Below are 27,988 nucleotides of genomic sequence, written 5' to 3' on the forward strand. Positions count from 1 at the left end.
TCTGAGAGCTGGGGTGTTGGCTCTTGCCTGGCACGTGTGACCCCAAGATCCCTCCCTGGCACCACTTGGCCCCGGTGCACAGCTGGCTGTGACCCCTATCAAAAAATATTTTAGGGGCTGGAGCAACAGTACAGCTGGGAGGGTGTTTGCCTGGTATGTGGCCGACCCGGGTTCAATCCTCCACGTCCCATAGGGTCCCCCCAGCACCGCCAGGCATAACTCCTGAGTGCAGAGCCAGGAGTAACCCCTGAGCATTGCCGGGTGTGTCCCTTCCTTAAAAAAGCAGCAGCTGGCCTGACTCCGAGAAGGGGGGTACTGCCCGTGAGGCTGGCAGGCATGCGGGGCCCTTGCTGGGTCCTCTCTGCCCCCCCAAATGGTAGCCGGGAATAGCTCTGAGCTCTGCTTGTGGCCCCCCACCCCTCCCCCGTAGAAACTTCCTCTGGGATGCCGGGAGGCTGCAGCCCAAGAGTTTCTCCCCCACCTCTGGCTTTGTTGCCCTCTCCTCCAGGAAGCCCTCCAGACCTTCACCTTCCCAGTGAAAGTCTCTGTTGCTCCCGTTGCCTGTGTCTTGGGCCAGGCCAGGGTGGGGCCCCTCACAGGGGTCTGCACGTGTGAACCAGGAGTGTGTACATGTGCAGCGGCAGGACCCCAAACTGGGGCTGGCCTGGGGGTCGGGGGAAAGAGCACAGGCACACGACAGACGAGCAGCGCTTTATTCTCTGCCTGGGGCCCACGCAGCTTGGCTGCGGGGCGCCTGCGTGGCCTCCTTCCACACCTTGGGGCAGTCGGCCAAGGAAATGAGTCTGGGGCTGAGTAAGGTGGGGGAAGGGCGGCCGGGGTCCCCCCCCCAGGTCCACCAGTGCCCGGCACCAGGCACAGCCCTGGGAACCCCGTGCCCAGAGGCTGGCCTGGGTCAGTGAGGATTGGAGGGGGCAACCCCAGTCCCCGCCCCGTGGACAGGCGGGAGCAGCTCCCTCCTGAACTGTGGAAGGCACTCAGTGGTTTGGGGGTGGGAGGGTCGCTGGGATGGAGGTGACAGATGACGTTCCCCACCCCGGGGTTCCCGCTCCTGTCCCAGCTCGGACCCGCGCGCGCCCCCGGGCCAGTCTGCCAATCTGGAGAGGCTGCGTTGGGGTTTGCAGTAGCTGGGTCAGGGGGTCGGGGCGCGCCCTGGGCCCTGCTCCTCGTGGCCTGCGCGCCTGCCCGTTTCCCCCCGCCCCCCCCCCCCCGCACAAGGACCCCAGTATCCAGATGGGGAGGGGGCAGCAAGACAGCCGGCGGGCGAGCCGGGATGGAGTGGGGGGGGGCAGGGGCGCTGCTTAGACTCTGCCCAGGGCCTAAAGCGGAAGGAGGAAGGGGGTGTTGCCGCCCTGCTGCGTGGGGCTTCCGGTCAGTTCCTGCGGGAGATCCCCCCACAAGCCCCGCGGGCCGCTCACGGACACCCCGGTGCGCCCTCGGGGGGCTGCAGCTGCCTCTGGGCCTCGCCCTCGGCCGCCTCCCGCAGCCGCTTCCGGAAGCGCGCCCCGAGCCTGCTCCTGGGGGGCGGCAGCGGGTCCATGTCCAGGATCTTGTGGATCTGCCGGAAGGCCAGCATCCGCAGGGCGTGCTGCGGGCAGAGCCGTCAGGGCCCCTGCAGGCCCCCTGCCCGCCCCAGGGGTCTCCCCTCCGGTCTCCTGGTTCTGCTCCCGGGAGCACCAGCCACTCCCCCAGAAAGATGAACACAGGCGGAGGCCCGGGGGACCCCTGAGAATCACCGAGCAGGGGCACCCAGAGCCCACCCCAGGCCGCGGGACCCCCCCTCCTGGGCGTGCACTGGGGTTGGGGGGACCCTTGGGGGTCGAGAGGGGGAAGCGCCTACCTGGGCGCTGGACGTGACGTCTTCCCGCTCCTGCAGGCTCATGGAGCCCAGGGCGTCCATCTGCTCCTTCTCGCAGGGGTCCTGCAGGCCCGGCCCGTCTTGGGGGGCACCCACAAGGACAGCGCACTTGGCACGAGGGTTCCTGCCGGCTCCCCTGGCGCGCCCTCGCCCTGCCTGTGCCCCTGGCTCTGCGCGCAGGTGCACATGTGTGTGCGCGCACCTGTCTCCTCGTGCGCGTGCATGTATCTGCACGCGTATGCACTGGGGCTCGGGCATGTCCCCGCGTGCAGGCACATGGATCCGCGTGTTGGCGCATGCACGCGTGCATGTGTTTGCCTTAGCGTCGTGCGCCAGCGTGCAGGTGACGTGGGGACATATCCTGCTGACCCCCCCTCCAAGCCTAGGGTCCTCCCCTTCCGGTACTGCCCTACGGAAGTGACCGCCTCCTCCTCACTGTGGGGCCTCGCGCGGGTCCCCCAAAGCCAGGGGAGGCGGGGATGGGCCCACGCAGGGGACACCGCTGGACCGCACTCTTCCCTGCATCCGCCTCCGGACACGTTCTCTGCGAGGGGCCCACCGGCCGGGCCCCCCACCCTCCCCGTGGATGTCTGGGTGTCCGAAGCTGGGACACCCTACTGGGCACGGGTGCTCCGTGCTGGGGGGGGTGCGGGACTGACCTCTCAGGAGAGTCCCCGAGGCCACGCACTCCAGGACCCTCCGCACGGCATCCCCCGGGCTCAGCGGCCCCGCGGCGCTGCTCAGGGCCTTCTCCACCAGCAGCTCCAGGGCCTGGCACAGGGCAAGGGGCAGCTTCGGGGGTCCGCTGAGGCAGGGCACCCCTCCCCAACGCACCCACCTCCCTTGCTCGACCTTGTGTGCAGCATTCGGGCCCCTGCCCTGAGGCTTCTGGACTCCCCTGCCTCAGTTTCCCCACCCATCACAGGGGCGGTGTGTGAAACCCCGTTGGCTTTCAGGAAGGGGGGTGTCGCCTTCGTTTCCAGGGAAACAGCTTAAGGGAATGCGGGTCCTCGGCCTGGGGGTGGACCTGACGCTGGTCCATCTGTGCTGGCCAGGATTGGGGGCACACTGCTCTGGACCCCGGTTGGGCTTGGTGGGGGGTGGTCAGGGACTAGCCGCAGAGGCTCCAAGGGACCTTCAAATCTCAGGATGCTCTGGTGCCCGCAAGGGCAAGGGAGCACTGGGCTGGGAGGCACGTAAACTGGATGGAACAGCTTCAGAATCATGCACGGCCGGGATCCACAGAATGGGGGTGTCAGGGGACCCCCGTGGGGGTGGGAGTGGGGGGTCCTCAGAGACCCCCCTGGCGCCGCCCTTGGAGGCTGGAACATGGCGGGGGAGCTGGATTCTCCCATCTCTTCCCGAAGGAGGGCCCCAGGGTGCCGTGGCGGGAAGGGCCCCCCCCTCCGCAGTTTTCCCCGGGCGCCCCGGATTTGCATGAGGCCTTGCTTGTTGCCCCCAGATAAGGACAGGCAGGCAAACGAGGCTGGGTGGGGTCTCTAGCGGGCCGGACCCCCTTCCGGGAGGCGGTGCTGGGCGGCTGCACCTGGGAGGGAACTGAGAGGTTGGGGCTCACTGGCTGCCCGGGGGCCCCTCACCCAGTCAGGCAGGGCCCCCCAGGTGGGCACGCGCTGGCACAGGTCTCGGAGGAGCCGGATGACGATGACACAGGGCTGCAGGCTGCTGGCGCGCGCCTGGGGCGGGAAACGCACCGTGTGTGGGGGGGGTACCGGCTCAGGCCCCTCCACACAGCTGCAGAGTGGCCGCCCCGCGCCCGCCCCTCGCTGACCCCACCCGCCGCCCTGCGGCGCACCTGGAACCACTTGGCGTGACGCAGCGCGGCCAGGGACTGCAGGCACCGCTCGGGGCTCAGGACGTCTGGCTCCTGCCCGGGAGCCTCGGATCCTTCTAGAAGGCAAAGGAGAACGCAGCTGTGTGCGAGGGGCTGCTCCTTGGGCCCCCACTCAAAGTCCCTCCCGCTCAGTCACCTGGGGCTCCCTGGGCTGGCGCCACCAACCGGGCGGCCCTCCCTGTCTCCCTCCCTCCCTTCCTCCCATCCTCCCTCCCTTCCTCCCTTCCTTCCTTCCTTCCTTCCTTCCTTCCTTCCTTCCTTCCTTCCTTCCTTCCTTCCTTCCTTCCTTCCTTCCTTCCTTCCTTCCTTCCTTCCTTCCTTCCTTCCTTCCTTCCTTCCTTCCTCCCTCCCTCCCTCCTTCCCTTCCTTCCTCCCTCCCTCCCTCCTTCCCTTCCTTCCTTCCTTCCTTCCTTCCTTCCTTCCTTCCTTCCTTCCTTCCTTCCTTCCTTCCTTCCTTCCTTCCTTCCTTCCTTCCTTCCTTCCTTCCTTCCTTCCTTCCTTCCTTCCTTCCTTCCTTCTCTCCCTCCCTCCCCACCTTCCTTTCTACCAAACCCAGGTCAGCCTGTGTCAGGCAGCCCCTAACCCGCTGCGCTGTCTCCTGCACCTTAAGGTGCTCCTTTAGAAACTGGGAACTGAATTAATTTAAAGAGAAACACCTGGGGCGGGGCCGGAGCGATAGCACAGCGGGTAGGGCATTCGCCTTGCACGCGGCTGACCCGGGTTCGATCCCCGGCATCCCATATGGTCCCCCAAGCACCGCCAGGAGTAATTCCTGAGTGCAAAGCCAAGAGTAACCCCTGAGCATCGCTGGGTGTGACCCAAAAAGCAAAAAAAAAAAAAAAAAAAGAGAAACACCACCTTTCTGGTGGTATACAATTGGTGGGAGGGCTAAGAACACCTTGAGCACACAGACACACAGAAACACAGAGACACACAGAGACACAGACATACAGAGACACACACACAAATGCCTGGAGCTGGGGCCAGAGGGGCAGCACAGCGGGGTGGGCTGGCCTGCATGCCCCACCCACACCCCACAGGGTCTCCTAAGCCCACCAGGAGTTGCCCCTGGGCATCACCGGGTGGGGCCCCCAAACAAAACAAAAAGGAAAAAAATAGAATAGAAAGCCTGAGGGGGCAGTTCTAGAAGGTTCCGTGGCTAGTTCCATCCAGACTTCTCTAGGGCCCTCTGACCTCACCCTGCAGGCCCCTACCTGTCCCAGCGTCCCCCAGGAGCCTTGCGGAGAAAGGGACGCGGGGTCGGGCGGCCATGCTGGGGCGTGAGGGGGCCCTCTGGGCGGGGGCCGGAGCTGTACCTGTGTGGGCGCCCGGCTCCTCCCGCATCAGGGGCGACGTGACAGACACGACCACGTGCACCCTGGGCTCCTCACACGACGAGATCACGATGTCGGTCTCGGGGTCCGGGGACACCTCGTACCTGTCGTCTGTCACGGCCTGTGACGAGGTGGGCACCCGCAGGGTCAGTGGGCACAGGATAGGCAGGACCCTGACGCCCTGTGTGCCCCCAGGGGTTGCACAGGAGAGGGGCTGCCTGCGGGCACAGCCGCGTCCCCTCCGGTGCCCCCATCTCACTGCATGGAGATACCCGTGGTGGTCCCTCTTTTTCTGGGCGGGGCCCAGGCGCCTCTCCTGCCAGCCCCTGGTTCTCGGGGGTCCGGGAAGATGAGACCCCTGGCTCACGGCCCTTCCCTTGACCGCCTAGGCACCCACTGTGGGAAGGGGCCACCCCGCAGTTTCCCCCCCCCCCCCCCCCCCGGCGCCCTGGATTTGCATAAGGCCTTGCTTGTGTGCCCCCAGATAAGGACAGGCAGGCAAATGAGGCTGGGTGGGGTCTCTAGCGGGCTGGACCCCCAGGACCCCGTCTCTTCGGGCTAGAGCCCCAAGACTCATGGGGCTCTGCTCCAGGGTGGCCCCTCCATGCCACCCAGTGACCCTGCACACTCCACAGGATGGACGGGTTCAGATGCTGCCCCTGGGGCCTCCTGGGACCCTCTGTCCTGCCCCCGGAGTCCCGGGTGGGCCCAGAAAGTGACCACCTGGAGGGCTTAGCCCCAGCCTAAAGTCTGGGGCAGCCAGCTGGCACCCCCAATCTGCTCCTTTCTGTCCTATGCTCCCTCCAGGCTGAGGTGTCCCTGGGGACCCCGACTTTATCACCCAAAAAGCCAAAAAAAAAAAAAAGAAACAAGCAGGTGTGTCTCCCCTCCTGCCCCACCCAACTGCCCCCAGTGCCTTATTCAGGTACGACCCTGACCCTGCCCCACCTCATCACGCCCACTGCCTCGCCCCTCACGACCATGTCCTCTGCCCTGCCCTTGCTGCCACGCCTATGACCACGACCCTAGACAACACACCTACTGCCCAGCCCCTCATTGCCATGACCCTTGCCCCCGGATTATCAAACCCTCACTGCCACGCCCATGAGCCCACCCCTTGTCAATCTGTCTCTGATTGCCCAACCCATTGCCTCTTGTTGCCCCGCCTCCCACTGACACGCCCACTATCCCTCCTCATTACCCCCCCACGGTCCCTCTGCTGCCCCGCCCACTTCCTTGCCCTTCGTAGACACGCCCCCTGCCGTTGTTGCCCCGCCCCTCGCGGACCCGTCCGCCGCCCTTGTTGCCCCGCCCATCAAAGACACGCCCACTGCCCTTGTTGCCCCGCCCCCTCGTCCTCACCGGCAGCTCCTGGGGCAGCTGCTGCGCCACCCTCCGCAGCAAGGCGCGCGTGGGCTTCTGCGAGCACAGCACGATCAGCTGCACCTGGCGGTCGCCCCGCAGGAGGAGGCCCTTGGCCAGCAGGCCCACCCGCATCACGCCTTTGAGGATCCGAGAGGAGGTCTCCGGACTGCTGCCGAGAGAAAGCGGCGGGCTTGTGGGAAAGTCGTGGAGGAGGGGGCGCTAGGCAGGGGCCATAAAGACCGAGGCTGGGGTTGGGGTGGGAGGGTGGCGGTCCGGCCCCGTCAGCTTTCCCACGAAGGGCCCCCTCCCCTCCTTGTGGGAAACGCCCAGACCCTGCTCCCCCCACCCCTACACCCCACTCCCTTGGCCGGGGCTGCGCCCTAGCCGCCCACCTCCATATGTGGATCTTGGTGCTTCACCCGGAGCTGATGCCCGCAGCAATGCAAGGGGTTTCCAGCCCAACAGTGCGGGTGCCCCTCCCCCAACTAAAAAGATCGCCAGCGTGGTAAGGAGAGCGTCAGGGGAGAGATGGGGGACAAGCACCGAAGCGAACCCCGCCCGCACTGAGCAGCGGGTGTGGGAGCGGTGAGGATGTTTGAACAGATCCTCCTAAAACCCCTGCCGGTGGATTTGAGAATGAACAGACAGCTCAGGGGGTGCTGTATGCAGGAGATGTGGAATCCATCTTCTGCATGGATGAGTGCAACCTCAACCGAAATAAATTAGTAATTCGAGATGTGATGGTGAGGCCGGAGTGATAGGGCAGCCAGGAGGGCGCTGGCCGATCTGGACTTGATCCCTGGCATCCCATAGGGTCAGAAGTGATCCCTGAGCACAGAGCCAGCAGTCAGCCCTGAGCACTGCCAGATGTGGCCAAAAAATAAAAAACAAACAACTTCCCCCTCCCCCCCCAAAAAAAGCCCAACAACCCAGCACTGCTAAGGCAGGAACTGTAGAAAAAGCCCTTGGTGAGGCCACGGAGGCACATTTCCTGCCTGCTGGAGTCTTGAGCCCGGCTGGACAGGCAGGACAGCGAGGAGGGCTCTTGCCTTGCACGTGGCGGACCGAGGGTCCAACCCCAGCATTCCATGGGGTCCCCTGCACCCTGCCAGGAATGATCCTTGAGCACAGAGCCAAGAGTCAGCCCTGACCCCTCCCCCCCAAAAAAAACCCAACAAAACTGAGCCCAGCATCACAGTCAGGCAGGGGGCACCCAGGACCCCCAGGCAGGGGGCTGGCCAGGACACCCAGCAGGGAGGGACAGAATTGCTCCCCCAGATGGCTGTGAGGTCCAGGGGGGAAGCCGGAGCTGAAGCTTTGGGGTTCAATGTGCTTTGCTTCCTGTATGTGAATGCGGGGGCGGGGTCCCACCTGGGGAGAGCTCAGGGACCACACAGTGCAGAGGCACCTCCCAACTGCAAGGCATCTGTCTGCAGTGGAATCCCATCCTCGGGCCCTGTCCCCACACTTAGGGTCCTGCCTCAGGGCATGCACCCTTTTTGGGGATACAGGAGGGCAAAGAGAGGCTGCTTTTTTTGGGGGGGGTCACACCCAGCGATGCACAGGGATTACTCCTAGCTCTGCATTCGGGAATTACTCCTGGCAGTGCTCGGGGGACCCTATGGGATGTTGGGAATTGAACTCGGGTCGGCCACATGCAAGGCAAACGCCCTCCCCGCTATTGCTCCAGCCCCGAGAGGCTGCTGTTGCAAGGAGCCGAGACCCAGGACACTTCACGCGCGTCATGTGTCCTGACCAGAGCTAGAGACAGAGAGAGGGGTTCCCTGGGGCCGGGATTTATGGAGGTGGAGTTTCTGCTTTGGGTGACACAAGCCCGCCTGGCGGTGCTCAGGGCTGACACCTGGCTCTGTGCTCAGGGATCACTCCTGGCAGGTTTCAGGGGTCTGCACAGAGTTCCGGGGATCCAAGCTGGGTCTGTTGCATGAGGCGAGCCCCCTCCGGGCCCTTTATCTTTCTTTCGGTCTCCAGGCACACCCAGCTGTGCTCAGGAACCTCTCCTGGCAGGGCTTGGGGTAGAACCCGGGTAGGCAGGTGTCCTCCCTGTTATAGTCTCTTCCTGGTCCAGGTTTATATATTAAGTGTATGTGTGCTTTTTCCCGGATGGGGGTTGTCACACCGGCAGTGCCGAGTGTGGGAAGCTGGCCGTGGGGGGCCACTCAAAGGCAGCCTGCTGCTCCCTCCCCTGAGTTTTAAAAAGTTTTTTGGTCACATCTGGAGGTACTCAGAGGTTACTCCTGGCTCTGTGCTCAGGAGTCACTCCTGGTGGAGTTCAGGGAACCCTATGGAATGCCGGGGACGGAACCCATGTCTGCCGTGTGCCAGGCCAGCACCCTCCCCGCTGTCCTGTGGCTTGGCCGCCCTCTCCCTGGCGTTAGCTGTGGCTCCTGCAAGTCTCCTGAAAGCCCCTCTACCTGCCGTCGGCGCCCTTGGGCTCCCGGGCCAGCGCGTCCGACACCAGCTTGAGCGCACGCTCGGCGTGTGCCACTGCCCGCTGCACGGCCAGCAGCTCCGCCTCGGTGGGGTAGATGGCCGCGTGCTTGCACATCACATGCCGGTCATCGTGGGACTCAGGTCGCCTCGGGTGCTGCGGAAGAGGCGGGTGGGGCGCGGCTGCAGAGATGGGGGACCCGCCGCCCAGCGGTAAAAGGAAAACTGGGGTAACTGAGTCACGGTTCTAGAGCCAGAGGCTCCTGGGACCCCTGGGTGGACAACCCTGGGTGTCCGTCACCCCTCCCCCATCTACAGGTCTGGGGAGGGGGCTAGTGAACAGCAGGGAGGGGGAAGGGGTCTCTCAGCCCAGCCCCTGAGCATCCCTCAATTGAGACTTTTTAACAAGAAAAGGTCAGGGTGAGGTCAAGACAGACGCACCCTGGCTGCCGTGGCCTTGGTGGCCAGCTCCCCCAGGCTGCCCGCGAAGGGCAGGGGCCGGGCGGGCAGCGAGCAGGTAGCCTGCTCCTCCGGAGTCTGCGACTGCTGCTCCATCCGCCTCTTGCAGGCATCATAGAGCCTGCGGGGACAGGGCTGTCACGTCCACCTGTCAACAGGTGCCCAACACAAGCAACACATGCTCCACCCACAGGCACACATACATGCCCCAGACTCCACACACATGCACACGTGACACACGCACATTTGGGAAACACTCGGCACACACTGCAGCAAGCTCTGTACAGGCTCTACACTCCACAAATATGTACACATCTGTACATACCACACACATGCATTCACAGCACAATACACATACATGGGCATGTGCCCTATGCTCCACACACGCATACCTACTGCCGTCAGACACACGCAGTTGCATGCCACAGACAATGTTCCGCTGAGTCCGCTCCCTTCAGGCACCCCACAGGACCCCATGGGTGTGTGCCCATGCCCACCCCACGCCTCCCACCCCTCCACCTCCCTACGTGGCTGCTGCGCTGGGCGCTTTGCAGCCCACTTGGAGGCCCTGGCGTTTGCTCTGACGGGTGGAGGATGGCCAAGTTGCGGGTGGTTAGCGGCCGCGAGGGCTGGGGGGGTTCCCCGCACCTCATCTCGTTGTACCAGCGCCGCATGCCCTCCAGGCGCCTCTTGGTGAGCTGCCGCTGCGTCTTTAGCTTCTCCTCCAGGAGGCGCCGCGCGCGGTTGCTCGGCTTCAGCGCCAGCGGCAGCTCCGGGTCCACCTTTTTCTGCAGACGGAGAGAGGCCGTGAGAGGGCCAGCTTGCTCCGGGGACCCAGGGGAGCTCCCCAAAGCTCAGTGAGCATTGGTGGCGGAGGAGTCTGGGCCGGGCGCAGAGAACACGGGCAGGTGTGGGCCCGGATCCCAACAGCTCCGGGAGGCGCGGGGCCGGCCCAGCCCTGCGCGACCCAGAGCCCGCAGGAGATGCAGCAGTGCGGCCGCGCGCTGATGAGCCACGGCCAGGCCGGGCCGCTCAGAGTGGTGCAAAGGCCTGGACGCAGCCAGCCCCCGTCCCCCGGGGGCGGGAGGGTGCAGCCCGCACCCGTCCTCGGGGCCATCCGCACTGGGCGCACACCCCTGTCGCCCCGCCCCCTGCTGAGCGCGTCCGGCCGACCGCCGTGGGACTCGCTCGCGCTGGGAAAGGAGGGACAGAAGTGTCCGTCCGTCCGAGGTGTCGGCCTCGCTCCGGGTCCTTCGCCGGCGGCAGGCGCGGGGTGATGCTACAGGACGCGGACCCGGAGCGTCTGGCAGTCCGGCGACCCCCGCGCACGCATCAGCCCCGCCGCGAAGCCGCGCCCCGGGCCGGCCCAGCCGGGCGCACCTTGTACTGCAGCCGATGGCGGCGGCCCCGCACGTGCATGTCCCTGGCGTTGCGGTCGTTGAAACTGCAGACGCACAGCTTGCAGTGGAAGCGGATCACTTTGCCGTCGTCGTTGCACACCTGGGACGCGCGGAAGGTGGGCTACGCGCTGCTTCGGAATTTCCGAAGGCCACGCCCACACGGGGCCACGCCCACGGAAAGCGAGCCCTCACAAGAGACCACGCCCACAACGACCCACAGCCACGCCCAAAAGCGGCCTACAAACCAGCCCACATATAGCCATCCCGCGTGACCCCGCCCACACATAGCCCTTCCCACAATAGCCAGACCCACACATAACGCCCCGCTCACAATAACCTGCCCACAAAGCCACACCCATAACAACCCGCCTACATAAAGCCACAACCACCGACCTAGCCCCTCCCATGAAACTCCACCCACACAAAGCCACGCCCATAATTAGCCCCTCCCACCCTAGCCACGCCCCAGTCTGTGATGCTCTTTTTTTGGGGGTGGGATTTGGGTCACATCCAGCTGTGCTCAGGGCTGACACCTTGTTCTACGCTCAGGGATTACTCCTGGCTGGGCTGGGGGGGGACCCTATGGGCTGCCGGGGACAAACCCTGGTCAGCCAAATGCAAGGCCAGCGCCCTCCCTGCTGACTGTCCCGTCGCTCCCGTGCGCTCCCGGCTTTCTGGGGCTCGTCCTCCCCCTCTCCCGCCCTCCCCGCTGTCTGCTGTGATGGGCAGCCCCCTGATTCACCTGGCTCCCCGGGATCTGCCTTGGGGTGGGACACGTCAGCACGTACCTCTTCCACGTACTCGGGGCCCACAGGGGGCGAGTCACAGCTGCTTCCAGAAGCTTCCGCGGGGCTTCCGCGGGGGGCCCATTCTCCGGGCCCCACTGCTCTGGCCTCAGCGGGTCTGCTGCTGCACGGATGCGCCTCGGGGGGCCCTGAAGGAGGAACCGCGAGCTGTCTCCACGCAGGCAAGTGTCCGCTGCTGGGCCAAGGGGATCCGCACCCCACCGTGCCAGCTGCACCTCGTGTGCCCAGAAGAGAGAGACCCTAGGCTGGAACCAGGCCAACCAGGGAGGGGTGCAGCTGGCACAGGAATGCCGGACCCCCTTTTTCTGCCTGGGTAAGGTACGGTCTGAAGCTTGGGAGCTGGGAGGGCGGACTGGAGTCACATGTCTGTTGCTTACTGGGAGTCCGCCGGCAGGATCCCGATGCCCCGATGGCCACCTCGGATTTTCCACTTGCTGATCTGGGCAGACGCCAGCCAGCCTGGTGTCAGCGATTTGGGGCACAAGGATGCCGGCCCAGGGGTGATGTGCGGGGCCTGGCATGGTATTCGGTGTGGCACCAGCAAGGCATGTGCTCCGCCCCCCGAGCCGTATCCCAGGTCCCCAAATCCCCCGAAAGAGGCGGTGGAGGGTGAGCCAGACTGGGACCCGGGAAGCCCGAGACCCACCAGTTCTCCCCTGTGCCGCAGCTTGACATCAGCTGCCCTGGCAGGGAAGATGGGCCCAGGGAGGGGCCCCCACTGCTCTCGGGGCCTGCTCAGTTCCTCGACAGCCCCCCGCCCCCGGCCACCCACACAGGTGGACGTACCCACAAGCATGACTTTCGAGGCCACTGTCCTCTTGGGCGACGGAGACCGGCTCGGGGAGCGGCTGCCAGGGCTGGCGGGGGCCGCGGCAGGGAGGGCCTGGGCCGTGGGGGGCACGGGTCTCCCCAGTTTGCCATGCAGCCTGAGCACCTGGAACAGAGGCAGACCCCACCCCGTCTTGGCATCTCGGGGCTTCCTCGGAGACGGGAATGCAGGTGGGAACGGGGTGGGGGACGCAAGGTGGTGACCCCCAGAGCCAGCCCCCACCACACCCCCTGGATGCTGGGCCCTATCACAGGATGTCTGTGTCCGAGTGACAGGTCACTGGAGCTTAAAGTCACAGGGTCCCCCCTACTGTCCAGAAACTCCCACACCGTGTCTGGCCGTACCCCAGTGCCCCCTAAAGTGTTCAACGCCCCTGGAGCCCCAGGCAGACCCCTGCTGTCTGCCCCTCCCCTCTGCCCCAGGGACCCCCTGCTATGTCCAATCTCTGCCCCCTCCCCCAGTCCCAGGAACTACCCTGCCATTTTTTCCTTTTTTTTCCTGCTTTTTCGGTCACACCTGGCAATGCTCAGGGGTTACTCCTGGTGGTGCTCAGGGGACCATATGGGATGCTGGGAATTGAATCCTGGTCTGCTGTGTGCAAGAGACCCCCTGCCATTTTCACTCCCACCCTGTGCCCCAGGGAGCCCTCTCATGGCCCTGACAGCCCCACTGGCTCTTACCCACCCTACCTCCCTGCTCCTTTGGCTGGGAAGCTGCATACGGGGGGTGCATGTGGTACCTCCAAGACTTCTGGGAGCGACCCCTGAGCAGCAGAGAGCTGGCTGGGTCTGAGGCCGAGGCATGGCCAAGTGCTGCAGGCATGGGTGGGTCCACGTTCTGGGGCTCTTTGATTCTGGGGGGCCATATTTGGTGGGGCTCCAGGGACCCTCGGGGTGTCAGAGACTGAAGCCGGGAGCCCTCCCTGCTGTGCTCTCTCACCTGAGGCACTGGGGTGGGGGGACCTGGGACTCTGCACAGGGGTGACCCTTGGCGGGCCAGGGATGGAATCAGGGCGTGCAAGACTCTCCCCCCAAAAAAAGTATCTCTCCAGCCCCCAAACATCATTTTGTTTTGTTTTGCTTTTTGGGTCACACCTGGCGATGCACAGGGGTTACTCCTGTCTCTGCACTCAGGAATTACTCCTGGCGGTGCTCAGGGGACCATATGGGATGCTGGGAATCGAACCCGGGTCCATATGGGATGCTGGGAATTGAACCCAGGTCGGCCGCGTGCAAGGCAAACACCCTACCCGCTGTGCTATAGCTCCAGTCCCCGTTTTTGTTTGTTTGTTTTTAGGGTGAGTTTGAGTCTCCCCAGCAGTGCTACCAGGAGCTACCTGGCTCAGCAACGTGGGGCTGTCTGAGGCAGCGCCAGGATGTGGTGCTCTGGCCCCGGGACACGCCTGGCAGTGTTGGGGAGGCCGTGCAGTGTGGGGTCACGGTCGGGGGCGCAATGGAGCTGGGGTCTCGCCTGGTTCTGTTGGGGGGGAGGGCGTGCCGCGCTGGGGGCATGCCTGGGGGGGGGCGTGCCGCGCTGGGGGCATGCCTGGCAGGGTGGGGGGGCGTGCCGCGCGGCCCCGAGCTCCGCCCCCCAGCCCCTGGCGCCCCACCTTCTGGTGCCGGGCGCCTCGGAGGTGAGCGGCGTAGGCGGCCGGCCCGGTGCAGGACACTGAGCAGAGGCTGCAGTGCAGAGGGTCCTGGGGGTCGCCCTCGCCCTCGCACGGCCGGGCCGCCTCCTTCCGCCGGTGCTTCTGCCCCTCCAGGTGCTCCCGGTAAGTCTGCAGGGAGACAGCAGGGGTGGGAGGGGGCCGGTCTCTCCGCTTCAGGCCACTGGGGGGGCGGGGCACTGCGGGGTAGGGGGCAGGGCCAGAGCTCAGCCACGCCCCATCTTCGGGACTGAACCAGCTCACACGTTGCCACCTGCCTCGGCCCCCTCAATCCCGCCCTCCTCCCTCCCCTCCTTCCTTCCTTCCCTTCCCTCTCCTTTTCTTCTGCGTTCTGGTCACACCACTGGGACTCACAGCACGGGACTAAAGCATGTGGTCCAGCCCTTACAGCCATGGTCCCTGCCAGTCAACACGACTGACTGGGGGAGAGGGATGGTTTGTCCTGGGGACCACGTGGAACCTGGGCCGGTGTGTGTGTGTGTGTGTGGGGGGGGGGAGTGCACACTCCGTCCTCTCCTTTTTTCCTTCCTCCCTCTCCCTCCCTCCCTCTCCCTCTCAGCCTCTCTTCTCTCCCTCCCTCTTCCTCTCTCCCCTTTTCCCCTCTTTCCCTCTCCCTTTCTCTCTCCCTCCCTCTCTCTCCTGTTCACATTTCTAATCATTGTTTTTGGGTGACTCTCACTCCTGTCAGGGAATCACTCATGCTGAGGTTTTCTGTAAGTGGGGCTGAGAATCCTTCACTCAATCTCTCTCTCTCTCTCTCTCTCTCTCTCTCTCTCTCACACACACACACACACACACACACACACACGTCTGCTCACAGAAGTACACGGCACACACAGGACACATACCTGCAGAGTGGGCATTCACACGACATACAGGCACACATGGGTACACGTGTATGCATGAGGACACACCAAACACATGTGTGCTCACACAGGACACACCATTATACACCTGCAAATGTGTGCATACACACAAATACACACATGGGAACACCATGCACACATGTGTTTGCACACATATGCTCACATGACATGTACATGGGTATATGTGTACAGTACAAGAAACACATGCTTAGAAATGTGTGCAGACATATGTATGCACAGAAACACCAGACACATGTGTGCACACATGTACGCGGGCACACAGCAAACACCACAGACATGCACGCACCAACACACATACGTAGCAGGCACACGAGACATAGAGACACATGCACAAACACGGGTGTTGAAATTGCTCACATGCAGGGACACACACAAAGGTGCACACACCCATGTGAAGGTATGTGTGTGTGCAGACACACCTGTGCATGCAAATGCCCACCAGCACACACATGTACACATACACAGTACATGTGGGTCACAGACATGTGCACTGGCCCATCCCAAGTCCCTGGGCAGTCACAGTCACAGACACACGTGTCACTGGTCTGCCCCCGGCCCCCAGGGCCCACGGCCTGCGGCAGAGGCTCCCCAGGGCGGGTGTGAGTAGGGTGTGCTCCCGGTCAGCGCCTTGCCACTCGGCCATCGCTCTTGCTCCTGCTCCGATGCCAGGACGGCCGCCGAAGACCACCAGGACTCATGTCAGCCCTGACCCCGACCCCGACCCAGCCCATGACGGTGGGGGCAGGGTGGGCGCTGACCTGTGGGCCGGCACAGCTGACCTTGCAGAGCTCACAGAAGTGGCCCAGGAAGGGCCTGGCCCCGCCGTCCCAGCCGGGCAGCTGGCTGGGGGCCGGGGCCCTCCTGGAGAAGCTGCCGGAAGAGTCGCTCCATGGACTCGCGCCCGGGGCCTTCGGGGCTGGTGGGGGCGGCATCTAGGGGCTGCGGTGGCAGTGGGTAGGGCTGGGTCTCGGCTCAGGCAGCTGGGTCCTGGGTCCTGGGGGAGGAGCAGAGGAGAAGGGGGTGCGTTGGCTTCAGGGACCGGGTTCGAAGCACCTGTGTACCCGGTGACCCACACACGAGGTGGAGGGGGGTGGCGGAGGAGGTTGGGGTGCAGGCGGAGACACTGGAGGCGGGTGCCCTTCGGGACCCCTGGGGCTCCAGCAGGAATACACGAAGCCAAGAAGCTGCAGTGCCCACCCTCCTCCCTGGAGGCTCATAACGGCGATTCTGGGGTTCCCCGGCCGGCCCCAGCCAGGCTGCTCCAGTGCCCCTGGCAAAGCCCACCCGGCCCTGGGACACGGGGCAGCGGGAGGTGCCGCTGCCCTGGTTACAGACGCGCATGTCCATGCGCATGTCCATGACCCTGCTGGGCGGGAGACGGGGATGAGGGGCCTGGGGACACGGTGGAGGGCGGCGACAGGTCGCGACAGGTGGGGTCTGGGGACTGGCTGGCTGTGTGTGGGACATCGGGGATGAAGCAGAGGCCAGGGAAGGGCCGGACTGCGGTGTGGGGTCTGGACCGCGGGGGCGGGGGCTGGACCTGGGGGGGGGGCAAGTCTGGATGGCGGGGGTGGGGGCGTGGGGCGGGGACAAGGAGGGCTATGATGGGCAGGGGGCGGGGGTGGGGGCCAGGGAGCAGGTGTGTGGGGGGGTCAGTGGGCAGGAGACCCTGGGGCAGCAAGAGGGGCTGGGGCGACTGTCCTCGTGTCAATTCGGGGTGGCTCTGGGGTGTCTGGGACCCCCCGGGGGTCCCCAGGTCGGGCCCAGCGCGTCCTGACCCCAAGTCCTCCCGCGGCGGGGCAGGCCCAGTACCTGGGCGGTGCCGAGCTGTCCCGGTGTGGGGGGCGGGTGCTGCGGGATGGGGTGGGTGGCCGCGGAAGGTCCCAGTCATTCCAGGGGCACGGGGAAGGCCCGAGTCTCCAAGCTGGAAGCGGAAAGAAAATGGTCGAGGACTCAGAGCACCCGGGGGCGCTCCCTGCCGCCAAACCCGGCCCCCCAGCAAGTCACCCCAAACTGAACCCTGGACCCTGAGCCATGGCATAGCTGCCTCAGGCTGACCCTGGGTCTGGCTCTGTGGCCCCCGAGCAGGGGCACCAGGGGGACCTGGGCAATGCCCTGCACCAGAGCCCTCTCACCACCACATGGAAATCCCCCACCCCCCACCCAAGCCCCCCACGAACAGCCTGGGCTCAGCTACTAACACTGCACTGTCAGCCCGATTTCGCGTGTTCCTGGGCCGGCACCTGAGGGGGCGTGTGAGTGTGGGGGTAAGTGGGGTGTGTGTGGGAAATGTGCCTGTGTGTGTGTGAAGTGTGTCTGTGTGGTGTGCATCTGTGTATGTATGTGAAATGTGTCTGTGTGGTGTACATCTGTGTGTGTGGTGTCTGTGTGGTGTACATCTGTGTGAGTGTGTGAAGTGTGTCTGTGTGGTATGCATCTGTATGCATCTATGTGTGTGTGAAGTGTGTCTGTGTGGTGTACGTCTGTGTGTATGTGTGTGTGTGAAGTGTGTCTGTGTGGTGTACATCTGTGTGTGTGTGTGAAGTGTGTCTGTGTGGTGTACATCTGTGTGTGTGTGTGTGTGTGTGTGTGTGTGTGACGGTGTGTGGTGTGCGGGGCAGGGCATGTGTTCCCAGGACAGGGCCTGTTCTAGAGCCCGTGTCTGGCTGTGGGTGCGTTGACTGTGTGAATGTGTGCACGTGTTCCAAACTGCCCATTCATATGGGGGTGGGTGGGAGGGGACCCTCCCAGGGTTGGGACACAGGTACGTGGGGGCTGGAGCCAGGGCATAGCCAGGAGGGTGTGGGGCCCCCGGCCTCCTCCTTCCCTCTGCCCAGGACTCTCAGTCCCTGATCACAGACAGGAGAGATGAGAGAGGGGCGGAGGACAGAGACAGAGACAGAGACAGAGACAGAGGGACAGAGAGAGGGAGGGAGAGAGAGGGGCGAGGGGGGCAGAGTCTCAGGGCGGGAGTCAGGAGCTGGGTTCTCTGTCCCCGTCCCCCACTAGCCCCAGAACCAGGGAGAGCCGAGATGATGAAATCAAGGCTAGACACCCCCTGCCCCCAGCCACGGAGGGTCACACCTTGTGCCTGTGACACAGGCTGCCCAGAGAAACGGGCAGGAGGGGTGGCAATGGGGCACACATGTCCCACTGCCACCTAGTCCCCGCTCTCTCTCCCCCCCTTTCTTTCCTCCCTCTCCATCTCTCCCCCTCCCCCACCTCTCTCCTCTCTCTCTCTCTCTCTCTCTCTCTCTCTCTCTCTCTCTCTCTCTCTCTTTCCCTCCTCCCTCCCTCCCTGTGGTTTTCAGTGCTTCACGGTTTCAGACAGGAGCTGGCCCAGGAGGTTGCCAGGGGTGAGAAGAAAAACCAGGCACAGAGCAATGAAAATTAATGACAATGACTACGGTGATGGTGTGTGTGTGTGTGTGTGTGTGTGTCTGTCTGTCTCAGGGCATTAATTAGGTAGAAACATGGTGTTGTCCATGTATGTACATGAGTGCGTGCATGTGCACGTGTGTGTACATACGAGTGAGCCTGCGTGCATGCATGCATTGGTATGTTTTCACGTGTCTGTGTGTATGTGCACATGTGTATGTGTGCTCGTGAGTGTGTGCATACATATGCAGGTGTGCGCGTGCATGTGCGTACATGCGTGTATGCCCGCGTGCGTACACTCGAGTGCGCGTGTGTATGCGTGCGCGCCCGTGTGTATACGTTCGTGTGCGTGTGTGCATGCATGTGCAGGTGTGTGCGTGCGTGTGTACGTGCGTGTGCATGCGTGCGTGCATGTCTGTGCCCCATTGCCACCCCGGCCCTGCCCGCCTGCTTGAACGCGGTCTCGGGGGCTGATGCAGCCCGGAGTCGTCCCGGAGTCCAGCGGGGCTGCACCTGGGGGTGGGGAGGGGCTCACGAGTCCCTCCCCCGCCTCTTCCCTGTGCTCCCCCCTATGCCTCCCGAGTCCCCCGCTCTCCGCCATCGCCGCGACCGACCCGGCCCTGAGAGGTGACCCCGGGGGTCCCCTCGGCGGCCGGGCCCCAGCGCCCGGCTCTGCACCCGCCGCTCCCGCCTCGCGCCCTCCTCCTTCGCCCAGACGGACGTCCCTCGCGGACACGGCCGCGGAGCTCGCGGGTCCCGGCCGAGAGACGCCGACCCGCGGCTCCCCCCGGGAAGGGCGGCGGCGGCGCGGGCAGCTACCTGAGGTGCGGGCCGGCGCCCTGCGCGCAGCCCAGACGCTCGCTCGCCGCCATCTTGGCGTCCTCGCCCGCCTTCCGCCACGCCCCCCACAAGACCCTCCTTCTCTGTCGTCCTCAGCCAATCCAGGCTCCGCAGGAGCTCCGCCCGCCTCCAGAACCCCCCCTCAAGCTCCGCCTTCTCTGTCACCCTCAGCCAATCCAGGTTCCGCTCGAATTCCGCCCCGCCTCCAGAACCCGCTTCCCCACAAGCTCCGCCTTCTCTGTCACCCTCAGCCAATCCAGGTTTCACTCGAATTCCGCCCCTCCTCCAGAACCTGCCCCCAAACAAACCCTGCCTTCTCTGTCACCCTCAGCCAATCCAGCTCCGCGCAAATTCCGCCCCGCCTCCAGGAACCCGCCCCCATGAAGGCCCTGCTTTTTCGGCACTCTCAGCCAATCCAGGCTCCGCTTGCGCTCCGCCCCGCCCCAGAACACGCCCTACTCCTGAGCCCCGCCTTTTTTCTGTTTTTCCCTGAGGGTGTTTTTATTTTTTATTTTTTTTGCTTTTTGGGTCACACCCAGTAATGTTCAGGGGTTACTCCTGGCTCTGCACTCAGGAATTACTCCTGGCGGTGCTTGGGGGAACCATATGGGATGCCAGGGATCGAACCTAGGTCGGCCACCTGCAAGGTAAATGCCCTACCCGCTGTACTATCGCTCCGGCCCCCTGAGGGTGTATTTAAAATTTTGTTTTAATGTAGGAAAAAAAACATACAGAAAATCAATTTATGTGAACCAGTGAGAGCAGTGCCTATAAAAGCACCTTCCAGGGACTGGAGAGATAGGACTGGAGGTAAGTAGCTTGCCTTGCCTGTGGCTAACCCAGGATCAATCCCCAGCATCCCATTATGGTCCTCTGAGCACTGTCAGGAGTGATTCCTCACTGCAGAGTCAGGAGTAAGCCCTGAGCACTGCTGGGTGTGACCCAAAACAAAACAAAACAAGACAAGCCTACCCACCCTCCCTTTCTCCCTTCTTTCCTTCCTTTCTTCTTTTCCACCTTCCTTCCTTCCTTCCTTCCTTCCTTCCTTCCTTCCTTCCTTCCTTCCTTCCTTCCTTCCCTCTTCCTTTCTTCCCCTTCCTCCCACCTTCCGTCCCTCCTTTCTTCCTCTTTCTCTCTCTCCCTCCCTCCCTCCCTACCCTCTCCCTCTCTTTCCTTCCCTCTTTTTCTTCCTTCCCTCCCTCTTTCCCACTCTCCCGCCCTCCCTTCCTTCCTTTTCTTGGGCTGAGGCTGGAACCCAGGGACTCACATATTCAAAGCAAGTGCTCCCCCCACCCCAGCACACGGTGCCACATCCAAACTCCCTCTGTATCATTACATCTAAATGTCTGTAAATTTACAATCATTTCAAGCTTAAAAGACATTAATTGTCAAGGAGAGGGAATGTAAGTCGGTGCTACCACAGAGGCCTTGCAAGCATGCAAACAGCACTGAAAATTAAATAATAATAAGTTAATGAAATATTTTTGCAGTTCTAGGCAGTGCTGAGTGGTGAACCCTGCATTGGGGGGTGTTGTCCTGGGACCCCCCCATACAAAGGGTGCATCCCACCTTTTTGAGCCATCTCCCAGACTCCTAAATTTAAATAATTTGTAACAAGCAAAACAAACAGACAGGCTTACATCGATGGCCTTACAGACAGCTTTTTTTAGGTCACCTTATTGTCTTAATTTTTTTTTTCTTTTAGGGTCACACCTGGCGATGCACAGGGGTTACTCCTGGCTCTGCACTCAGGAATTACCCCTGGCGGTGCTCAGGGGACCATATGGGATGCTGGGAATTGAACCTGGGTCAGCCGGGTGCAAGGCAAACGCCCTACCCGCCATGCTATCACTCCATCCCCCCATCCTCTGTCTTAATTTTTTTAACCTTGTTTAATTTTTGGTTTTGGGACCACACCCAGAAATGCTCAGGTGTTATTCTCGGTTCTGTACTCAGGAATTACTCCTGGCAGTGCTCAGGGGACTCTATGGAATTTCAGGGACCAAACTCAGTTCAGCAGTGTGCGAGACAAACACCCTCTCTGCTGTATTATTGCTCCAACCCATCTTTCTTTTTTTTGAGGAGGTCACACCCAGCAATGCACAGGTAACTCCTGGCTCATGCACTCAGGAATTACTCCTGGCGGTGCTCAGGGGACCATATGGGATGCTGGGAATAGAACCCGGGTCGGCCGTGTGCAAGGCAAACACCCTACCCGCTGTGCTATCACTCCAGCCCCTTCAACCCATCTTTCTTAATTTTAATTTTTTCCACGGGGTGCACATGCAGTGCTCAGGTCTGTTTTTTTTTTTTTTTCTCCTTTGGTCGCATCCAGCGATGTTCGGAGGTTACTCCTGGCTCTATACTCCAGAATTAACTCCTGGCAGTGCACAGGCAGACCACACGGAATGTTGGGGATCACACCCAAGTTGGCTGTGGACAAAGCAAATGCCCAACCCACTGGACTATCACTCGGGCCCTGTGCAGTACTCAGGTCTTAATCCTGGCTCTGTGCTCAAGGATCATTCCTGGTGGAATTTGGGGGGCGCTAAGTGGAGCGGGGAGCCAGATGATCAGTTACATGCACAGTAATGCCTTTGTGCTGCCCGATCTTCCTGGGCATTGCCAACTTCCATGAAGCAGGACAGGATTTCTGAATTCTTACGCAGGTACTTGGGAAGGCCCAGGGTGCCCAGGGCAGCAGAACGCATGAATTAGTGGATGGCACTGCTCCACCTGGGTCCTCCTGACTGAGTGTCACTGCCAGGAGCAATCTGGTGGGGCTGGCATGTGCCGGTCTCCTGCCCGGTGCTGGCTCAGGTCCACACGATCATTACCCACGTGGCCTCACCCAGCTCTGGCCAACTCCAGAACCGAGGCTGCCTGCTCCATGCAGAGGTCTGTGTGTTCTCTCGGCTTCTGCCATGTCTCTCCAGGGATTTCTCCCTGCAAGGCTGAATGGGTCCCCAGCACGCCCATGGCCTGATCCACACAGCAGCGCCTCCCCCGGCTCCCCCAGAGCTGGGCCTGTCATGCTTCCCATCCCCGGAGCTGTGGGCACATGGGGACGCTTGCACAGCAGTGCCACCAGCTGAGCACAGGTTCCTCGGGACCTGTTTTGGGGCGGGTCCTGCCTGGAAGACTCTCCAGTCTTCCAGGTGCGAGGCAGCTCTGGTCTGTGAAAGTCACTTCAGGGGGCCGGAGCGATAGCCTGGCGGGGAGGGTGTTTGCCTTGCATGCGGCCGACCTGGGCTCAATCCCAGGCATCCTGCAGGGTCTTCCGAGCACAGCCAGGAGTGATTCCTGAGTGCAGAGCTGGGAGTCACCCCTGAGCATCATCGGGTGTCACCCAAAAAAGGCCCCTCCCCAAAGGAAAGTCACTCCGTACTCCAGAAATGGGAGACAATCACATCATCAGGAAAACAAAAATTCCAGTAACAGATTAAAAACAAAATAATCACACACAAAGGCAAATCAGAAACAATTTCTTGAGGAAATAAGGATTTGCATTCTTTTGTTTGGTTGCAAGAGCTGCACCTGGTGATGCTCAGGGCTGACATCCTGACTCTGTACTCAGAAATCACTTCTGGAAGTGCTAGGGGGGGCCCTAGGGGATGCTGGGGATCGAACCCGGGTGGGTCTTGTGCAAAGGCAAGCACCTTCCCCTCTGGACTATTGCTTGGGCTCCCCTGGCAGTTTTCCAGCTTTCATCACTCTCCATCATGTGGGTCTGGACCTTTTTTATTATGGGGGTCTGTCCTGAGCACCTCGGTTGCTTCAGCCCACCCTGATTCCAGGGGTACCACAATGCCCTAAAGCCACAGCAGCCCGATACATCTCCATGGCGGCTCCCACCTTGCCTGGCTTCATAAATCCTCAGCAGGCACAAACGACAGGTCTAGGCAGCCCAACAGAACAGCACCCCTTGGCCCCAGAAGCGACTGTTTGGGAGGGTGGATGGGAATGGGTGGATGGGAGCACGATGGGGGTTTCCCTTTGGAATTTATTTACACTTTTTAAAATTTTGCTTTTTGGGACACATCCAGTGATGCTTGGGGGTTACTCCTGGCTCTGCACTCAGGAACTACTCCTGGCGGTGCTCAGGGGACCATAAGGGATGCTGGGAATCGAACCCAGGTCGGCCGCATGCAAGGCAAATGCCCTCCCTGCTGTAGTATCCCTCCAGCCCCTTCATTTACACTTTGTAAATGTAACCGATGTCACGGAGCCTCAAACAGTCAAACAACCCGCAAGTTTCCAGGCTGCACGTCTGTGCCATAGCCCATGTGACACTCTAAGGGCACGTGCAGGAATGGACAAAAGCAGGTTGCAAATCCGCCGTGGCCGGCCTTGGCATCTCAGAGGCGCTGCATCTGTTTCAGCACCGCGGACAGCGCTCAGCTCAGCGCCACAAGGTTCCCGCCCCGCTGCCGCTCCAGGGCAGAGCCTGGGGAACGCTGTGCCCCATCCCTGCCCCCTATGAGGGGGAGCATCAATGGCTGTGACCCTGCTGGACCCTGTGAGAAGTACCCCTCCGTGATATCCCTTGCCACACTTCACTGCTCCAGTCCCTACTCAAGACCACATTGTTCCCCCTCCCTTGTGCCCCAAGATACAGCTGCCGGGCTGTCTGGGAGCAGCTTAGAGGACCAGGGGGCGCTCCAAACCCGCCCGGAGGACCCAGAGGAATGCCCGGGACCAGCCTGAAGGACCCGGGGGGGGGGCGCTCGGAATGAGCTTGAGGACCCCATAGCCCTCGGGTGAAAGTGTCTACACTGCGTCACCAGGTCACGCATCCTATCCTGGTGCCACCCGCCTATGGGTTGGAGTTCCCACTGACTCCAATAGGGCCCCCCTGCCAGACTCACCCAGACCACCCTCTCCCCTATACTGCCAACTGTATTGGCGTGGGCAAACACCGAACCGAGCCCCCTGCTCCATGGAAGCAGTCTTCCTTCATTTTTCGAGCCACACTGGTGGTGCTCAGGGGTTTCTCCTGGCTCTGCATTCAGGAGTCACTCCTGAATGGTGGGGCTCGGGGGGCCCGAAGGAGTTGAACTGGGCTGGCCATGTGCAAGGCAAAAATACCCTCTACAGGCTGTACTCCCACTCGGGCGCCTAATTTTTTATTAATTAAAAAAATTTGGGGAGGGGTTTATGCGACATACCCAGTGGGGCTCAGGAATTCCTGGCTTTAAGCTCAGGAGTGACTCCTGCTGGGGCTTCGGGGACCCTGTGGGGTGCTGGGGATCGAACTCGTGTCGGCCACGTGCAAAGCCAGCGCCCTCCCTGCTGAATTTCTGGTCTGGTCCAGCAGCGAAATCCCAGTCACTGTTCAGACACTCCCGGGGCCAGGCCAGGGACAGGCTTGGATCAACGACCGGTCAGGTACCGCATGTTAGTCCCCAGGTGCCTCCTCCCCCAGGCAGGCTGCCAGGCTGTGCCAGGTCCAAATCTTTAGTTCTCTGCACGCTCCCCACTGTGGGGGGAACTGGCCAGAACGCCCATGGCTGGGAGGGGTGCGGACCTCAGGAGGGCTGATACCCACCAAAGGAAAGGATCCAGCTTCATGCCTTGTACCACTGTGCCCCCCTAATCCATCCTGTGCCTCGGGTCCCGCCACCCGGGATGGCACCCTGTTCTTGGATCTCCAACAGGCCAGAGAAGCAGCAAAAAAATGGGTGGGAGGGGCCGGAGTGATAGCACAGCGGGGAGGGCATTTGCTTTGCATGCAGCCGACCCGGGTACAATTCCCAGCATTCCATAGGGTCCCCAGAGTACCGCCAGGAGTAATTTTTTTGTGTGTGTCACACCCGGCAATGCACAGGGGTTACTCCTGGCTCTGCACTCAGGAATTACTCCTGGCATTGCTCAGGGGACCCTATGGGATGCTGGGAATCGAACCTGGGTTGGCCACGTGCATGACAAAGGCCCTACCCGCTGTAATATTGCTCCAGCCCCCAGGAGTAATTTTTGAGTGCAGAACCAGGAGTAACCCCTGAGCATCACCGGATGTGAACCCCCCCAAAAAGAAATGGATGGGGAAAAAAGCTGGAGGATCGGGGGAAGTAGCGGGTGCTGGAGCCCCAGTCCATGGGGTGGGGGGGGGGGCAACCGCACAGCTGAGCACAGTGAGGCTGGTGGGGGAGGAGAAGGTCAGCTCAGTGCTCAGGGTCACTCCCGGTAGTTCTGGGGGACCGCATGGTGAAGGGTGGCCCCAAGCCCAAAGCAAGCAAGCACACAAGGAGGGACCCCAAGACTCTGCACAGCCAATCTACTGCCCCTTTGCCTGGGGCCACCTCTACCTGCAACATTCAGTCACAGAAAGGAGGGACAGGGTGGGCCAGCGTGGACAGAGCTGGGGAGACGCCAGAGAGACACGGGGCGAGGCACACACGATTGCTTGGGTGGTGCCATTTGTTGGGGTGGGGCATGTGGTCACTACAGTGAGGGGCACACAGGGTATTGGGGTGGGGGCACGTGACCACTGGGACACATGCCATTGAGTATGGGGTGGGGGTACATGGGATACTGGTGTCGGGGTAGGGCTACCCAGCTGGCCGCTGGGCCGAGACAGGGGCACTTCTGGCCGGAGCCCTGCCTGGTCTGTCTGTGCTTTCTCACCTGGCGAGTCATGGCCTCCATAGCTCCCCTCCAAATTCCCCTGGCCTCCAAATTCCCGGAGGCCTGACTGGCTGGGAGCTGCTGAGAGGGGCTTTGGGCCCTGCCCGAAGAGACAAAGAGGACAGATCTGCTGAACTGAGTCCTGAAGAATAAACTGTGTGTGTGTGTGTGTGTGGAGGGGGGGAAGGCTTTACAGCATGGCCAAAGGTCCTGTGGTTGAAATGAACATGAAGCAGTCACAGATGGGGGAAAGAACCCAACACTTGGCTGGGTAGATGGGAGAGAGTTGCAGACACCCATCCCTACTCTGTGCTAGATCTCTGTGACTGTTGTCACCATAAGCCACCCAGGCTTCCTCCAAAATGCCTACTTCTTTCCCCCACAGGCGGAGATCACTGGCCCAAATTCATAGTCTTGGCAGGGCTGAAGCTGGCGGGGAGAATCTTCCCTGTTCCGATAAGGTGACCCACAGGTGGATTTAGGACTCGGGATGATATCAAGATCACTGATGCTTTGCATGATGCCCCCCTTTTATTTCTTAGGATTTGGGGGCCACACATGACAGTGCTCAGGAGTCACCCCTGGTGGTGCTGAAGGGCTCAAGCCAGGACCTTCATCAGAGAAAGCACATTCAAGTCCAGCAGGGAAGGCATTTGCTCTGCGTGTCGCCGACAGGAGGGACGGGAAAGGATGCCCACACTGGCGCATGTGGCTTGCTGGGGATTCCAACTCAGGACCACACCCCCAGATGTGGGATGCTGAGGCTTCACACGCATCCACACAATTCATATATCGGGTGCTGGGGATTCGAACTCATGCCCACACGAATGCAAAGGCATGAGTTTTAAGCCCCTGAACTATTCCTCCAGGCCTTGCTATCCGCTTAATTCCCTGCAGTCCACTGTACCTTCATTGGCCTGTGCTTCCTTTTGTGCTCACTTTAGTTTATTTTGCGCCGGTGGGGGGGGGGCTGCACACACATGGGGTGGGGTGACAGAGATCCTGCACTCTCTTGTTCCATGGGGGACCTCAGATTTAGGTTGGCACTGGGCAGGAGGTTGGGTGCCGGCAAGGCTGCGTTCCCCAGTAAGCGCCCATTCAGGGGAACCACAGAGCGGGAGGTGGGGGGTGGGGGGTGCAGGCGAGCGAGAACCCCCCTCCCCTCCGCTGAAAGGGGAGAAAACAAAACCAAGAACCATCCGGAGAGACTCACCAGGCTGAGAGCGGACCGCGCCCGGCCAGACCCCAGAACACGCAGCGATCACCCTAGTCTCAGCTGCACGGACGCCCCCGTGGGGTGCCCGCAGCAGGTGGGCCTCGGCCGGACTCCCCGAGCTAGGGAGTAAGGGACGGTCGAGGGGCTTCGGGTGCGACTCCCCCTTTCCAGAGAGCCCCGTTTCCGAGGCGGGATCTTCCACCCTCTCTGCCTTTCTGCCTCGTGCCCCCCCGCCACCCGCACAACTGCAAGGGGACACTCTGGCCCCGCGACCCCGGGGGCTCGGGAGCCGGGGGCGCGGCTCAATCCAGCCAAATTGGGGGCTCCCGAGGCGTCTGTGGGGGGCGGGCACCTCAGCTCAGCAAAGATGCCGCAGCGGCCGATTATTGATCTGTTTGTGCCCTGCACCCCCCCTCCCCCCGCACCCCCATCAGTGCTGCGCCATCGGGGAGTCATTTCCGCTGGCGGAGGCGCGTGTCCTGCAGCCAATGGGGAGGACGCGGTGCGGGCTGGGGGCCGCGCGCGGGGCCGCCCTGGCCCCACCCACCCGCCCCGCTCGCACAAAAGCCGCCGAGGCCGGCGCAATCCCGCGTCCCCGGGAAGCCGCGCCCCGAGCGCCGGGAGGAGCGAGCGGGTCCCCGAGCGCCGCGGCGGCCGCCACCCCGCGGGGCTGCGCGGGGATGACAGCGAGTGCGGGCGGCGCCCAGCGCTGAGGCTCGGCCCCGCAGCCCGCACCCGCAGCCCGCACCCCGGCAGCCCCGCCTGGCAGGGGTGACCTTGCCCCAGGCGCGCGGCGCCCCCGCGCGCACCCCCGGCCGCCGCCGCGCGCGCTCCGGGCTCGGGATGCGGCGCTCGGGGCGCGCGTGACCGCCGTAGGCCGCGGACGCCAGCCGAGTCGCCGCCTTAGGTGAGCCACCGCGGCCGGGCGCGCCCCCCCACCCCCGCCTCGCACCGATCGGGGCCCGATGGCAGCCCCCCGCCCCCTCCACGGGCCTCCTCCCGAGCCCC

At 62.5% G+C, this 27,988-nt stretch overlaps 2 protein-coding genes across 7 annotated transcripts in view; one reads left to right on the forward strand and one right to left on the reverse strand.

Annotated features, from left to right (window-relative positions):
• Positions 1-699: 699 nt before the first annotated feature.
• ZFR2 (zinc finger RNA binding protein 2) lies at positions 700-27,374 on the reverse strand. 6 transcript variants are annotated; one of them, XM_055128679.1, is made up of 17 exons: positions 26,978-27,374; positions 16,735-16,846; positions 15,681-15,909; positions 13,979-14,146; positions 12,327-12,474; positions 11,523-11,668; positions 10,715-10,834; positions 9,983-10,122; positions 9,317-9,455; positions 8,860-9,032; positions 6,425-6,596; positions 5,045-5,183; positions 3,690-3,784; positions 3,453-3,570; positions 2,536-2,647; positions 1,859-1,956; positions 700-1,606 (listed from the first exon to the last, which is right to left on the reverse strand). In XM_055128679.1, the coding sequence occupies exons 3-17, from the start codon at positions 15,852-15,854 to the stop codon at positions 1,338-1,340; spliced, it is 2,211 nt and encodes a 736-aa protein (XP_054984654.1). In that variant the 5' UTR covers positions 15,855-15,909; positions 16,735-16,846; positions 26,978-27,374; the 3' UTR covers positions 700-1,337. The 6 variants fall into 6 exon arrangements, with proteins under 6 accessions (XP_054984654.1, XP_054984653.1, XP_054984652.1 ...); XM_055128678.1 differs by having other exon boundaries at positions 15,681-15,916; XM_055128677.1 differs by lacking the exon at positions 26,978-27,374 and adding an exon at positions 19,120-19,275.
• A 180-nt stretch (positions 27,375-27,554) lies between these two features.
• ATCAY (ATCAY kinesin light chain interacting caytaxin) overlaps positions 27,555-27,988 on the forward strand; it is a 33,103-nt gene continuing 32,669 nt past the window's right edge. The window contains exon 1 of the mRNA XM_055128682.1: positions 27,555-27,887. The gene's annotated coding sequence lies outside the window, so the exon portion shown is untranslated. The remainder of the gene's footprint in view (positions 27,888-27,988) is intronic.

Source organism: Sorex araneus, chromosome 2 (assembly GCF_027595985.1).
Source record: "Sorex araneus isolate mSorAra2 chromosome 2, mSorAra2.pri, whole genome shotgun sequence".
Lineage (NCBI taxonomy): Eukaryota > Metazoa > Chordata > Mammalia > Eulipotyphla > Soricidae > Sorex > Sorex araneus.

Excerpts from the sequence above, each read along its gene's own strand:
- ZFR2 (XM_055128679.1), bottom strand. The coding sequence starts at position 15,854 with ATGCCGCCCCCACCAGCCCCGAAGGCCCCGGGCGCGAGTCCATGGAGC. Across the intron at positions 9,033-9,316 it reads CCAAGGCCACGGCAGCCAGG|CACCCGAGGCGACCTGAGTC; the intron begins GTGCGTCTGTCT and ends CCTCTTCCGCAG. Across the intron at positions 1,957-2,535 it reads CTCGGGGACTCTCCTGAGAG|ACGGGCCGGGCCTGCAGGAC; the intron begins GTCAGTCCCGCA and ends GTGCCCCCCAAG.